General features: G+C 44.3%; 1 protein-coding gene across 6 annotated transcripts in view; it reads left to right on the top strand.

The window, feature by feature from the left end:
* The window catches only part of RALYL (RALY RNA binding protein like), a 501,772-nt gene that overhangs the window by 428,871 nt on the left and 57,178 nt on the right, over window positions 1-15,723 (top strand). For all 6 annotated transcript variants that reach the window (XM_084864793.1, XM_084864798.1, XM_084864796.1 and 3 more), the window contains one exon: window positions 10,093-10,140. In XM_084864793.1, coding sequence (XP_084720919.1) covers window positions 10,093-10,140 — 48 coding nt within the window. The remainder of the gene's footprint in view (window positions 1-10,092; window positions 10,141-15,723) is intronic.

Below are 15,723 nucleotides of genomic sequence, written 5' to 3'. Positions count from 1 at the left end.
ACCAGGCTGGGGTTCTAATGTGTCTGCGAGTGGCCGTGTCCGTGTTGACGGCAGCCAGCACCCGCTCGGGCTGCAGGGCCAGGGCTCAGGGTGCTGTCCTTCCTCAGCCCATGCCCACCGACCACGTCAGGTTTTACTCTTGGCGCCCTGCACAGGCGGTGACTGCGGAGCACTGACCCCGGGGCCTGAGGGCATCTGCGCGGGTGGAATCCTCAGTCCAGCCTTCTGGGCTTTTCCATGGACTGCGTCCCCGTCAGATACCCTCTTTACCAGGAAAGGAGGTCCGCTCTCCTTTCCTGGTAAAGTGTGTCTGCTCTTCACCGTAAAGCCCCAGAGAGCACAGCCAGAGCTCCCAGGGCCCGTCTCAGAGTTCCAGACCAGCAGAGAACACGCCACAGTGGCTCTTCTTTGTCCCACATCATCAGCATAAATGGCTTTGCTGGGGGTCAGAGTGGCTCCCCAACGCCACTTTCCCTGACTTCATTCAAGTTCACACTCTTTGTAGGAACTGCATTTTCACCCCAAGGAGGCCGGAGGGGCAGCCCGGACCCTGCTGAGTCCCCTTGCACACCAAGGGTTCAACCTTCCTCCCGCTTTATTCACTCTTCAGAGTTTCATATTATAGCCATCATAAATGTCTAAGTAATAGCTTAGTGATCCAGCACAACCATTCTGTGCATAAAAGTTATCTTCATTTTTAGAGGCCGTGTGAGCCGCAGATCTGCGTCGAAAGTGCTGGCAGAGGGTTTAAAGCCTCGCTTCCCAATTAGAGTCTGTTCACCAGTCAGGATGATGGATCTTTATTTCATCCATCTCAAAATGTGACCTTTTCCACACTTTTAGTGACATTTTAAAGTACAGAATATTTCTTGATTCAAAAGATTTCCCACTTGCCTTCACTGGTTTGGCTCAGTGGATAGAGCGTCGGCCTGCAGACTCAAGGATCCCAGGTTCGATTCTGGTCAATTATCTACACTAATAAAAGAGAAAAATTCTAATTGACTGTACCTTTGCTACACCACAGCCAATTAGAACAAGTATACAAATTAACCCAAAAAAGATGGCGGTCAATTTGCATACACAGGTGCTGATTGGCCTGGGTCCCCAGAACATCCTTCGAACCCAGGCTCTTAGCCTGTAGGCCCGAAGGCCCTGAGGGGCAGGGTTCCCAGAACACCCCCTGGCCACTCAGAGCTATGCGTGCAGACGCCAAGTGGCTGGGGTGGGGCAGGAACATCCCGTCATCACCATAGTGACTCGGGGACATTCCCACCCCACCTGCAGCCACTTGTGAATGCTCCAGTACCAAGCAGCAGTTTGGGTCCATGTCCTCAGCCGGGGGTCTCAGGCTGACAGCAGCACAGGCACCCACACAGCGATCCCTTCCCGGTCAAGCTTGGGTTCTCAGCCACTGAGTCACACCAGCCAGGCAGATATGGAGGAAACTCAAATGTTTCTTTTTATATATATATATATATATATATATATATATATATATATATATATATATATTATTGATTTTTTACAGAGAGGAAGGGAGAAGGATAGAGAGCTAGAAACATCTATGAGAGAAAAATATCAATCAGCTGCCTCCTGCACACTCCCCACTGGGTATGTGCCTCCAACCAAGGTATGTGGCCTTGACCGGAATCAAACCTGGACCCTTGAGTCTGCAGGCCGTTGCTCCATCCACTGAGCCAAACCAGCCAGTTAGAGCTGTCCAATATGTAAAAGAAAAAACCCTATCTAATAAAGAGGAAATATGCAGGGGAGGGCATTTGGAGATGATCTGGTCGGCAGGAGAGCAGTTAGGCGACAATCAGGCTGACAGGGGAGTGTTAGAGGGTGATCATGCTGGCAGGCAGAAGCCGTTAGGGGCAATAAGGCAGGCAGGCAAGCAGTTGGGAACCAGCAGTCCAGGATTGTGAGAGGGATGCCCAACTGCCTGTTTAGGCCCAGCAGTCGAACATCCCCCGAGGGGTCCCAGATTGGAGAGGGTGTAGTTTGGGTGAGGGACACACACACCTGTGCACAAATTTCATGCACCAGGCCTCTAGTATATTAAATAAATAAACAAAATATTTCCCACTTAATTCTGCAGAACTAATCAGTTATCACAGGTTAATTGGTCGCTGCCAAATACCAGCAAAGATGGGCATCACTTACACTTTAAGAGCTTATGTGTGTGAGGGGGGATGGGATACCTTGAGCAGCTATATTATGGCTGCCAACTAGGATAGATGCTAAGATAAAAAATCAACCCCCATTTTTTCATGGTTTTAGATACCTTATTGTTTCTTCAGTGAAATGTTTACTGAGTCATATTCAGAACTCACCATTAGATCCTACAGGCCACATTCAACTTCAAAATGACAGGACAACCTGGCCGGTGTGGCTCCGTTGGTTGGGCGCCAGCCCATGTACCAGGAGGTGCCAGTTGGATTCTCTCCTAGATAGGGCACATGCCCAGGTTGCAGGCTCAGTCCCCAGTAGGGTGCATACAGGAGGCAGACTACTGATGTTTCTCTCTCATCAATGTTTCTATTTCTCCCTCTCCCTTCCTCTCTAAAATCAATAAAAACATATTTTTAAAAAATAAAAAATATGTTACAGAACAGTTTAACCCAAGATGGCCATTGTAATGGTCTAAATTCTAAATTAATATTCAGATGTTTAAACATTCTAGTGTAGATATGTTGTTTTCCTACGAAATGTAATAAAAATAACTGTTATAGGAGAACGTTTCACAAATGGTACCATTCAGTTCAAAAAATATTTCCTGGGTGACTACACACTCCTGCCTTCCCTATCCCACCCCCCCCCCCACCCCCCGTGAGGCAGAGGCAAGCACAGCCAGTTCCATACAATCTTCAGCCAGAAGATTATAACTGATTATAATGAGAATGACACCTGGGCACCGATGACTAAATTATTTAAAACAAAGAGATGGGTCTTACCCAGTGGGACTCCGACATGAGCCCTCCTGGAATATTTTATTGTGAAAACTCCAGTGTCGAGAGATTCAGAGTAAATTAAGTTCAAAGGAGGAAGACAGGAGTGCTAAATGGGATGGAGAGGTTGGTCTGTGAAAGAAAAGGCTAACAGAAATAAATCTGTACAGATTAGCTATGTGACAGGAACAGAAGGGGCTGACAAGCGTTAATTCCAATACAAATTCAGAAAGACAGCAAACAATAACACCGGCAAAACAAGATAACAAAAACAAACAATAGCACAGAAGGTGGAATTTAGTCTAACTTGACATACATTTTAATTGAGGACGATGAGTTAGGCCTTTAAAAATGGATGCATATTCAACACAATGAAGATACAACACGTTGACAGGTGCACACCTTGAGCAGAGCCCCTAACAGGGGGCTTTGTGCTGAGCAACCAGGCCAGCAAAGGCCAAGGCTGTGGAGAGGAGGGTCTCTGAGAGCAAGGAGCCTTGTGGGCCCCACAGAGCACAGGGCTGGGAAGGGCGGAATGAGTGAAGAGCAATGGGACACACTGCTGACAACCGTTGTAGGAGCAGCTGCATTTGGGAGAGAAATGAAGTTTGCAGTCTCAATGTTGCCTGGAGGTCGTGCGGAGCAGCCTGAGAGGTGCTGTTGCGGTTCTCTGTTTATTCTGACGCTGTGAGGAAAGAATGCTTTTAATTCCTTAGCAGCGTAGATGGGGGTGGGGATCTGGGAGAGACTTGAGACCAGGAATACCTGTTGGGAGCTGGTGTTCCAGCCCCAGGCAAGACTGCGCAGCTCCAGGCCAGACCTTGCAAGGATCTGGTGCGTGGTTCACCTGTTTTCATATTTACCGTTCTCTCATCAAAGGCGTCAAGATGTCTATAAAAAATAAATGTTCGTTCTCATGTACATGAAAGTAATCACGAAATCAAGAGGGTTGTACTTGGATATTTATTTTCACTCCTTCTAAACCAGCAGAGAGCAGTGACAACGAGACCTAGCTTGGAATGCCATGTGCAGCTCTCCCTCCTGAGAGCCTGTTAGGGGAAGGGGGCAAGCACACCCCATCGGGAGGTGCTTCCCTCGGCCAGCTCAGCCAGAAAACAGAAAAAGAATTCTTTTTTTTCCCTTCTTCTCTCTTGTTCCCAGTTTTCACCCTTCACACATCTTTCCATTAAAGTCACCACCCTTCAGATGTGTGAGAGTGAGCTTGGCACAGCAAGTAAGAGATCAGACTCTGACCAGGGTCAGTGGGTTGTTTAATTTATGAACTTCTTAGGCACTTGATCTTCTTAAGCTGCCAGGTCCTAGTCCACAATAGCCTGGAATTTCATAAATCCTTTAGGTTCCTGCTAGCCTTCCTCCCTCTCCCCCCTCACACACCCCTAATCCAAAGGTCCTTGGGTGTAAATCCAATATTTGGTCAATAATGTTTAGACTAAATAACTTAATTCACTGTTTTTGAACTTTGAATCTATGCCTGTGTGTATTCACTACACACACATACACACACACACTCCAAAGTAAATGTACAGATTTATTCATATGAAAATCTGTTCACCTATGTGCATGCACTCAGAGTTGGAAGCCTATGCCCAGCTTTACGACAGGTTGGAGCAGTTGTCTCTGGTGCCGCTGAGGTGACATCCTGCTCAGGGAGAGGAGCTCTGCATGCTCAGGCATGAGCTTCCATCATCACTTCTGCACCCAGGACGCCCAGGGGTGTGCTGAGAGGAAGGCTCTTGAGAGCCGTGAACTTCCCAAAGCCCATTTTCTACGTTCGCTCTGCCACTGATCCTGCCACTGATTCCAACCAGCTAGAAGGACCAGGCCCAGTGCCATCTCTCATGACACCTCTGATCACTGTGTCTCACCAGCCACATCCTACAAGCTCCCCTAGTAGTTTCTATTTCTATTTTAGCACTTATCAAATTCTGCTTTGAATTATGATCTCCTGAGTATTTGTCTGATCACTTACATGACTTCGATGACTTTCCTTGAGATTAAAAGCCATGTTCTGCCTGAATTATTGACAGCTCCCAGTATTGTGCTTACAATAAGTACTCAATAACTGATTATTCAACTTACTCTAGAGAGCACAATGCTGTCATTGAGAAGCTCCAGTAATAGTCACTATTGCCTAGGTGTCTGTTAGGAAGTCACTAACTGCTCCCTCCTTGTGTTAAGAAGTTTATTAACATTCTTCAGATTATATTTTAATGAAGTTTCATAATGGAAAATACCAAGAATACTTTTGTGTATTAGTCTGCTTACACTAAGCTGATTTTATGAACACAAAGGGATTAGAGAAAATTGATCTCATATATTGCAAAACCCAATGAGTTGTGGTGATCTCTTCTTCTATAAATGAAAAAGCATAAATGACATTCCAGGAGCAGTACTAGGCTTCATTTAATCTTCAGTAATAAAAGAAAGTGTTTGTGTGTGTGTGTGTGTGTGTGTGTGTGTGTGTGTGTGTATGTGTGTGTGTTGTACGACTCTCAACAATTACAGTACTTTAGCAATTCTGGTTTCTCATTAAATTTTAAAGAAATGTGAGCGAATAGATTAAAGGTGCATTGAAAAGTAGAATAAAAATCATGAATGTGTACCAGATTTAAAGGTAGAAATATGAAGTATTTGGGTTACATATTCAAAATGTTCATTCCACTTTTCTAGAAAGTCAAGTGCTGCTCCGTGCCACTGGCTTTGCCCTCAAATGACAGAAACGCTGACATTTACTGCAGTTGGTTTCCTCCTGGGCAATGCGCTACTCAATCTAACTTATTGCCCTTGGTTTTCAGTGGCCTAAGGTCCAGGGTGACATACAAAACTACCACAAAGAAATTTGCAAAGATTCCTTTTTAAAAAGCCAAAAGAGATTAGCCCCAAGCATAGCAGCTGTTCTCCTGGCTCAGGGGAGGGCAAGGAGGACCTTTTCAATGTGAAAGACGAGTGGTTTTCCAGCAGCAAAATTCTAGGATGCATAATGTGACTTAGAAACGTCCATGTGACTGCTGGAGATGCCATTTTTGACAGCTAATTTCCAGTGAAAGTTTGCACAGAAAGAAAAAGGAGAGATTTTTATGAAAGAGATACAATCTGGAGGGAAGAAAAATGACCCAAAAAAAAGGAGCTAAGGAGGGCGGCAGGAAGGCCCACAGGGCATGAGGAACGTGCATGAGACAAGCCCAGTGTTCTCTCCACCCCCTTGGATCTCTTCCTCCTCCTCAGAAACCCAGCTCAATTTACAGCCAATAAAGTGAGCCCACATCTCTGCTAAAAGTTCAGGCCATCAGGACAAAAGCAGATTCATCATGATTGCCCTGACATTTCATCTCATTACCAACTGACAGGCAAAATCGAGTTCACGATGCAGATATGGGGCTTGGAGGTCAAACCATTCTGACGCTCAGCCTCACCTGCGTCTGTGAATGACCTTTGCAGTCGGGGTCAAACAAAGCAAGCAGGATGGATAGGTCACTTAAGCAGCCACCGAGAACAATAAAAAGAATTATTTTACTTGTGGATTTTTAAATTTCCAGAGGCTGTCCAATTACTGAAGTGTTTCCTAAAGGCTGAAGACACAGGAATGGGATGATCACCGTCAGCCACATTAGAAACATGTGTTAATTGGTTCGTGTGTCATTGTTTCTTCTTACTATTAAACTCTGCTGTCTAAGGTTCTAATATAAAAAAGAGTCTCAGGAAAAATATTATAAAACATAATTAGCATTTCTCAGTGCCTGTCCGCAGATGGCTGTCTAAGGAAGACATGGTGCCATGCAATGGAACATTACTCAGCCACAAGGAAGGACGGCCAGTCATCGGGACAGCATGAGTGGGTCTTGCAGGCATATACTGAGCGAAATAAGTCAGACAGAGAAAGACTAGTACTACACAATCCAACTTACATGTGGAATCAGGAAAAAACTCAGAAAAAGAGGGTAGAATGACGCCAGCAGGGCCTAGCAATGGGAAGCGATGAGGAGACCAAAGGGTACAAACTTCCAGTTATAATATCAACATATTCTTCAAATAATCAAACTTAAGCTAAAACAATAATTATTCATGACAAATTAGAGTAAAAGTAGCATGATTTTAAACAAAAAGTGATATTTATCAATTATGCATACACTAAAGCTCCAATACATGAATCTGTGCACCTTGAAAGGAACTGTGGGCCATGAAGCTGTGGTGGGCAAAGAAGCAGATCTCAGCCTATCCTCTATATCCCCATCCAGTCCCTCCTCCAACAGCCTCCCCCTCCCCCCATCCCTTCTCCACCAGCAGCCCGGCACCCGCCGCTCACACCCGTGATGACATGGAGTGATTGGGACCTGTGCCAGCAGCAGGTGCGAGCAGCAGCTGCTGCCCTAATCACCCCTCAGGAGCAGGGAGAGGTGGAGAAGCCCTAAGGGGCGATTGGGGCTGGCAGCCGCCATTCGCACCCACTGTTGGCACCAAGTGATCGGGGCTAGTGTTGGGCACTGGCAGAGGGTACAGGCGGTGGCTCCAGCACTGGCAGCAGGTGGGAGCAGAGCCAATGCAGGCAGCAGGTGCAAGTGCCCAGTGGGACCGCGGCACACAGAAGCAAAGAATTTTCAGCAATCAGCACCCGGCCTTGGTCTGGCACCCCTGTTCACCTACTCCACCATCCCTCTGTGGCCGATGCCCACCTGCTGCCAATGCCTGCCATGTTCCATGCATCCCCCTTGTGACCAGCACATTTCTTAGCGACTGGTTGGTGGTTCAATTGTTCAGTTGTTCCGCCATTCAGTATATTTGCTTATTAGGGTTTTATATATATAGACTAGAGGCCCAATGCACAAAATTTGTGCAAGGGGTTTGGCCCTCACAGCCCTGGCTGTCTAGACTCATCGCAGCCCCAGCTGCCTCACGGCCCAGGCCCTGTGGCCCCACCCACTGGTCATTCAGAAGATCATCTAGAAGGTTGTTCCAGAAGGTCGTTCCACCATCCAGTCTAATTAGCATATTAGCTCTTTATTATATAGTATTTCTACACACTGTTATATTATCCTATCTAATAAAAGAGTAATATACAAATTGACTATCACTCCAACACACAAAATGGCCATCCACATGTGGTCAAAGATGGCTGCCCCCATGTGGACACAAGATGGCCGCCATGAGATGGCCAGCAGGGGAGGGCAGTTGTGGGTGACCAGGCCAGCAGAGAAGGGCAGTTGGAGGCAATCGGGCCAGCGGGAGAGCAGTTAGGCATCAATCAGGCTGGCAGGGGAATGATTAGGGGGTGATCAGGCTGGCAGGCAAAAGCGGTTAGGGGCCATCAGGCAGGCAGGCAGGCGAGCAGTTGGGAGCCAGCAGTCCTGAATTGTGAGAGAGATGTCCCAGATTGGAGAGGGTGCAGGCTGGCCTGAGGGACACACCTCTATGTGCAAAAATTTCATGGACCAGGGCTCCAGTTAAGTCATAAAAAGGAATGAAGTGAAATTCCATTATGTGCTACAACGTGGATAAACCTTGAAAACTGAAACAAGTCAGACAAAAAGGACAAATACAGTACAATTCCACTTATAGGACGAACCTAGACTGGGCCAATTCACAAAGAAAGTAGAATGGAGGTGACTGGGCGGGGGCCAGAGGTCACGGAATGTCTGTTTGGGAACATGAAAAACTCTGGAAGTAGTGCTGATATTTGCACAACATTGTGAATGTACCTAATGGTGCTGAAGTGCAAACTTAAAATGGCCTAAAATCATAAGCTTCCGGACAAAATAAATGAGTAAATGTTAAAAATTATCACTTCCTTGTAGAGCAGATGTTGTGTTGGCGTGAGAGTAAACTTCTCCCAGCTTGGGCGGCCACACAGCGTCACTACAGCGCTCCAGACCTGGATTCAGGAGGTTTTCCTCCAGTGTCCTCCATCACTTTCTAGTGGTAAACATTCAAGCAATTGCTCAGGCAAGTAGCTCAGCTGGTTATAGTCCTGGTACACAAGGTTGGGGACCCCTGGTCAGGGCACATACAAGAATCAACCAGTGATGCATAAATAATGGAACAACAGGGCCGTGTTTCTCTCTCTCAAATCAATAACTAAAAAATAAATTCAATACTTTTTTTTTTTTTTTTTTTTTTTTTTTTTGAGCACGTCACAGAGGTCCTTTGTGCTTTAGTTTCTTCCAGTTGCAGTATCCAGCCTGGGTTGTTTTGAGAACAATAAAAGGAAATACTGCATAGAAAGTGCTTTATCAACTCTACACTATAGTGCATGGGGGCAAAGTGTGTAATTTATTCCTGTAAGGTGCTTATTCATAACAACCTTATCACTGAAATGTACTCTTTAATTCCTTTTTGAATACCCTATAATATTGTTAGAGTTGGTATGATTCAGCCAAAGTGGCTTTTTTTTTATAATATATTTTTATTGATTTTTTACAGAGAGGAAGGGAGAGAGATAGAGAACTAGAAATGTCGATGAGAGAAACATCGACCAGCTGCCTCTTGCACACCCCCTACTGGGGATGTGCCCGCAACCAAGGTACATGCCCTTGACCGGAATCGAACCCGGGACCTTTCAGTCCGCAGACCGACGCTCTACCACTGAGCCAAACCGGTTTCGGCCAAAGTGGCTTTTTTTAAAAAAATTTCTGATATCAAAGTATTAAATTATAGTGTTTAGAATTTTAAAAGCTGAATTTCTGAGGAAACCACATTCCTCCTTACTATTCTTAGAGAGAATGGGCCACTAAACCCTTTCATTTATGCTATTTTAATTCCTTTTGTTCATTGGTTAGTCTCATTGCTCAGACCTTAGGAAGAAGAGACAGCTGTATTGTATTTTTTCTGGGGGAAAAATGGGCTTCAGTCTTGTTTAATGACAAGTATTGAAATATTTTATTCTGCTTCTTGCTCTCATCTTCCATTCCAACCAGCGTCAGTCTCTGCTCTGTCAGACATGTGGCAATTCTCTGGCATGCTGTGATTGCAAGGAAACATCATCTTGCAAAACTCCTCAGACACATAATTACATTGAAAAATTAGTATTTATAAAGTGATCTACATTGCTTGCTAGAACATCATAAATTAGTACCCAACTCAATGTGCTTGAAACAAATGTCAACTAATCTTTTGTTTCTCCCCTTAGTGGTTACGTCTTCGATTATGACTACTACAGAGATGACTTCTACAATCGGTATGTGAACTTCTCATCTTGTTTCCCTTTGACTTAAATTACCTATTATTGTACATTTTATTCATGGTATTCTTGATTAACGTGTTTAAAATATTTTATAGTAAAAAGAAAATAAAATATTAAGTCCCCCCAAAAAAAATTAGGCAGCTTTTCCCATTTTCATGATACTTACTGGACTACATAAAGTACAACTTGGACTTTTAGGTGCTTAAGCCTAAAATTAGGTGTCTGATATTTGGATAATGTTTTAGAGATTTAATCAACCAAAGCTATTTAATAGATCTGTTGTTGACTTTGAATTTCTTAAGACAGAGTTTTTTAAACCCAGAAAATTGCTTCAACCTTAGACACCTGCTTTCATATGACAGTTGAGCAGCCAGGTTGGTTTGATTCGGTGAGTACACCTCACACTCCCCGACATGGGGTGGGGGCAGAAGAGGAGGCCGTGCAGTGATGCTAAGACTCAGCGGGAAAATGGGACTTTCCGTGGTCTTTACAAATGTTTTTAAAACATTAAAAACTACCTTATTCTAGGCTATACATGGACAGGGAAATACAGTAAAACTGATAGTTACTTGGTACACTGTTATTTAAAATGGTAAAAATATTGAGAGTTAATGTGTTTTATTTTTTTGGAAAAAAAAAAAGACTTCTCCAAAATAGTGTGAGCAGTCAGTTCTCCTCCTAACTGCAGGGCGGCTGGGCCTGCAGATGATCATGCCCCAGAGTCCTTCAGGGGGAGCTCTTTCCCCCCTGTCCCTCTCCTGGGACTCCCCACTTTCCTCATCCATGTCCATAGGTTTGCTTTTCCTGAATTCCTCTGGCTACACATCTGGAGTCAACTGGAAGCATCAGCCTCGATGCAAGGTTATAGTTAGGGTTAGGGTTAGGGTTAGAGTTAGGGGGTTAGGGTTAGGGTTAGGGTTAGGGTTAGGGTTAGGGTTAGGGTTAGAGTTAGGGTTAGGCTGTGTGCCCTAAAATCCTACTGGCATTACATTTCCACTTAAATTATATTTACATTTCACTGTCCTGATATTTTATGATAATTCCATTACATGATCTCTACATTCCATTGCCCGTTACCCTCTCTAGTTCCTGCTGCTCTTTCCTCTTAGTGACCAAGTCCCTCTTGGGGCTGTCCATCTGCGTGAAATGCCACATGGCTCATCATGAGGAGACAGTGCCCCCACATCTGCTGTTTGTGTGACCCGTGTCAGGTGACCACAACCCCTCACTGATGGCCCTCGAATGAGGTGCTGGGCTGAGGGCTGGTCATGGGGCACCACAGTCTGTGGACTGAGAACCTGGCAGCTAAGCCAGGGCTTCCTGAACCTTCTCCCAGCCCATCCTCTAAGGACCCCAAAAGGCACCTGGTGCTGGTGGGGAACTGGTGTTATTTAATAGGAAGCTGGCTTGACCACCCAGAGGAATGCAAAGCGAGGAGCTGCTGTACATAGACCACTGGACCAACCAAAATGATGTACTATCTCTTAAGCCTTTAATTATAGGGTTTATTCCAACAAAATTCCCAAGGTCTGGGAAAGCAAACTTGGAGAAGAGTTTGCAATGAACATTCACAGACTCTGAGGGCAGACGATGTACCCCTTGTTGGGTCCAGCCGAGTCACCCTCCAGTTCCCCTGGGACCTTCCTGTGTAGCTCCTTCTCCTCAGACCCATGCTGGCTCCTGACTTGACTTCCCTGCAGCCCTGAGCACACACACCCTGACCAAGTCCCCTCTGGCCCCTCCAGGGCACATGGGCTTCTGCTCTGTGTTCCTCTCTGGGTGCCAGGATTTGCCTCCTGCTTCCCTCCAGGCAGGCAAGGGGCTCAGTTTGCTAGTTTTTGCCTCCAGATGCTTTCATATCTCCCTCACAATGGAGCCCAGTATGTGTTGTTATTCCATCTCTTTGCGTTTAGAGACTGGTTTTCCAGGCGCACAGTTAATTAATGGCAAGGCTACAAGCATGACCTGTGGCTGCAGTCAGGGACCTGCAGTGTAAGGATGAGAAGCTTCAGGGCGAAGAGCCAGGAGCAAACTTGCCCGTAGGATGCAGACCCACAGCCACACCTACCTGACCACTTCTGGCCACTGCGGAAAGCAGTTACTTCACTAGCTAGTCCTTCATGGCCAAATACGAATTTTTAAGAATTATCTGATCAAATAATTTCTTTTTTTTTTTTAATATATTTTATTGATTTTTTACAGAGAGGAAGGGAGAGAGATAGAGAGTTAGAAACATCGATGAGAGAGAGTCATCGATCAGCTGCCTCTTGCACACCCCCTATTGGGGATATGCCCGCAACCAAGGTACATGGCCTTGACAGGAATCAAACCTGGGACCTTTCAGTCCCCAAGCCGACGCTCTATCCATTGAGCCAAACTGGCCTCTGCTGATCAAGTAATTTCTATCCTTTCTACAAAATATACTATATTTTAAATATTAAGTAGCTTCTAATAACTTGTCCTAGAAATGATGTGAAGTTCTGACAGCATTGAAATAACCCACAGATATTAAGAAAATATAACATTTATTTTAATTTTTACTGAATTTATTGGGGTGACATTGGTTAATAAAAGTATACAGGCTTCAGGGGAACAATTCTGTACACATCATCTGTATACTGTATTGTGTGTTCACCACCCAAGTCAAGTCTCCTTCCATCACCATTTATCCCTCCTCTACCCTCTCCTATACCCCTCCCATCCCCTGGCAAGCAACACACTGTTTTTTAGGAAGAAAACATAACATTTAGATAGTCTTCAAACTATTTGGAAATTTTCATGTTTGACAATCTTAAAGACATTTTATAATGCAGCTTTTTTTGAGTTGCATAGCATTATCCTAATTACTCTCAAGTTTTCAATCAGTGTACATTGTCATTTAGTCTGTCAGTGTGAAATTGTTTGAGCATTATAACTGCTTGAATATTTTCTAACAGGTGACTTCCTTCCAAATGGAAAGAATTTCAGAGTTTGGTCTAGATAACAAGAGACCCAAGTTCTGGGCAAGTGGCCAGGTCCAGTCCTCTCACCTTTACAAGGAAACCAAGCCTGGCTGGCATGGCCCAGTGGTTGAGCGTTGACCTATGAACCAGGAGGTCATGATTTGATTCCCAGTCAGGGCACATGCCTGGTGCTGTGGGGGGACTTTTTCCAGGCTTGATCCCCAGTTGGGGGGCATGCAAGAGGCAGCCAATCAATCATTGTCTCTCATCATTGATGTTTCTATCTTTCCCTCACCCTCCCTTTCTGAAATCAATAAAAATATTTTAAAATAAAGGAAGCCAAGATCAGCATTTTTATTTTGTATAAATTAATGTTTAATGAAATCACTAATTATATTAGATGTCATTAAATAGATAGGTAGGTAGATAGGTTAATAAATAGATGACAGAGAAATAGATAAGTAGATATAGATAATAGGTAGGTAGATAGATAATAGATAAATAGATCAAAAGATGATAGATGGATGATAGACAGATAGATAATAGTTAGCTAGATAGGTGAATAGATGATAGATAAATAGATGGAAAGATGATAGATAGATGGATGATAAATGGATGATAGATGATAGATAGATAGATAGATAGATAGATAGATAGATAGATAGATAGATAGATAGATCTTGCCTGCCAAAGAACAAGAGCCTTAATCAGCCAAATAATCACAGTCTGAAGCTCTCAGATGCCTCTTCTCTATATAACAAAGCTGACTTGGAACAATTTCCAAACAATCAGTGTGTTTTATATAAAACCTGTTTGGCGTGTGAGTATGCAGAAGTGTGCTGTACTTGTGCTGCTGACAGGCTGTGTGAGCAGTCTGTGCTCTCATCAGTGTATCTTCCATTTGTGCTCTTGGCTGACAAAGACATGAGCACCTGCCACAGAGGTCCATCCAGGAGTCCCTGTGAACACAGATGCCCAGAATGGAGTGTCCAGCCGAAACCAGTTTGGCTCAATGGATAGAGAGTCGGCTTGGGGACTGAAGGGTCCCGGGTTCGATTCCGGTCAAGGGCATGTACCTTGGTTGCGGGCATATCCCCAGTAGGGGGTGTGCAAGAGGCAGCTGATTGATGACTCTCATCGATGTTTCTAACTCTCTATCTCTCTCCCTCTCTGTACAAAATCAATAAAATATAAATTAAAAAAATAAATAAATAAAAATAAAAAATAAAAAGAATGGAGCGTCCAGACCAGGGAAATAGCTCCCAAGTCAGTGCAAACAGTTTTATCCACAGTGATTTCTCATGCATTGAATTCTGTTTGTATTTATGGTTCTTTTTTCTTTCTTTCTTTGCTGATGATGCAAACTTGGACACATTATTTAATACCACAAACCCTGTTGTCTCAACCATGAAGTGAGCATGATACTAATTCCTGCCTCATGAGGCTGTGCTGAGGATTACATGAAAGTAGCATATGTGTAACAATCAGCATTATGCCTAGTATTGTTTTTAGTGCTTCATCGGTGTTGGTTAAGCACAGTAGCAGTAACCGTTAACAATGGTTTTCTTATGTCGATATTCTTGTAGCAAAGTCCCAGTGACAGAGGAAGAAGTGGCTGGTCAGCTGTTGGTCCTTCCTCGCTGCCCAGGGTCCTGCTCCGGGCGTTCTGCTTGTAGATTTCAGCTTCTGAAGTGGGAGCAGGTTAAGTCAGCCTCTATTCAACAAACAGCCTCAGGGAGAACACTAAGCAGTTTGAACCAGGAACAGGGGACTGCTGTGAATAGAGAAGAGGAAATGCCCACAGGTGGTTGGCCCCAGAGAAATCATTTTCCCAGTAAGAGATTCAGAGGCTCACTCAGCTCTGGGACCCTTTTGACCGCCTTTTAATTAACAGAAGAGAAGCCGTTAGAGTTGCAGTTCATGAAAAAACTCTAGGTTGCAATTGTTTCAGACCATTGATAGTCGAGCACAGTCTGCATTTGTGAATGTTGGAAAAACATATTAGCAAAAGGCAATGTCCTTGTCATTATGCAAATTTGAATTACCGGCTGGTAGAGTGGTCTTCCATTGAAAACATCTGGAAATAGCAACATGGCACAGTAGACAAAGGGTACAATGTGGAAGCAGAAGAACTGAGTTGCAGGCCAGCTGAGCACATGTCAATGGCTTAAATTTGGGCAAGTCACCTCCTCCCTTTTTTGCAAATTTCCTTCATGGGAAAATGGTTCAACAATGCCTACATTGCAGAATTATGACTTAAAGACTCACTGTATTACTATTCAAATGTGTCATCTTTGTAATTACCCAAAGTTATATACAAACGATAGCAGATAGCAAAGTTGTACAAAATATAAAAATTATGTTAAAGTCAAACTATTACTCAGAGAAACCAAGATGGCAGCATAGGTTAATACCTGAACTGCCACCTCACACAACAATTTCAAAACTACAACTAAAAGACAAAATGGACATCATCCAGAACCACATGAAGGTTGGCTGAGTGGAAACTCTACAACTAGAAGGAAAGAGAAAAGCACACTAAGACTCACAGGAGCTACAGAGAGCAGAGGTACAGAGGTGCGTGCTCAAAGAGGGCTGGCATCTGAGTATGCAGCTGGCCTTCTCAATTTGGAGG

Source organism: Pipistrellus hanaki (genome assembly GCF_964339955.1).
Source record: "Pipistrellus hanaki genome assembly, chromosome: 17".
In the NCBI taxonomy this organism is placed as follows: Eukaryota; Metazoa; Chordata; class Mammalia; order Chiroptera; family Vespertilionidae; genus Pipistrellus; species Pipistrellus hanaki.
Note: the sequence above shows the minus strand (reverse complement) of the source record. Positions and strands in the feature narration are given on the sequence as shown.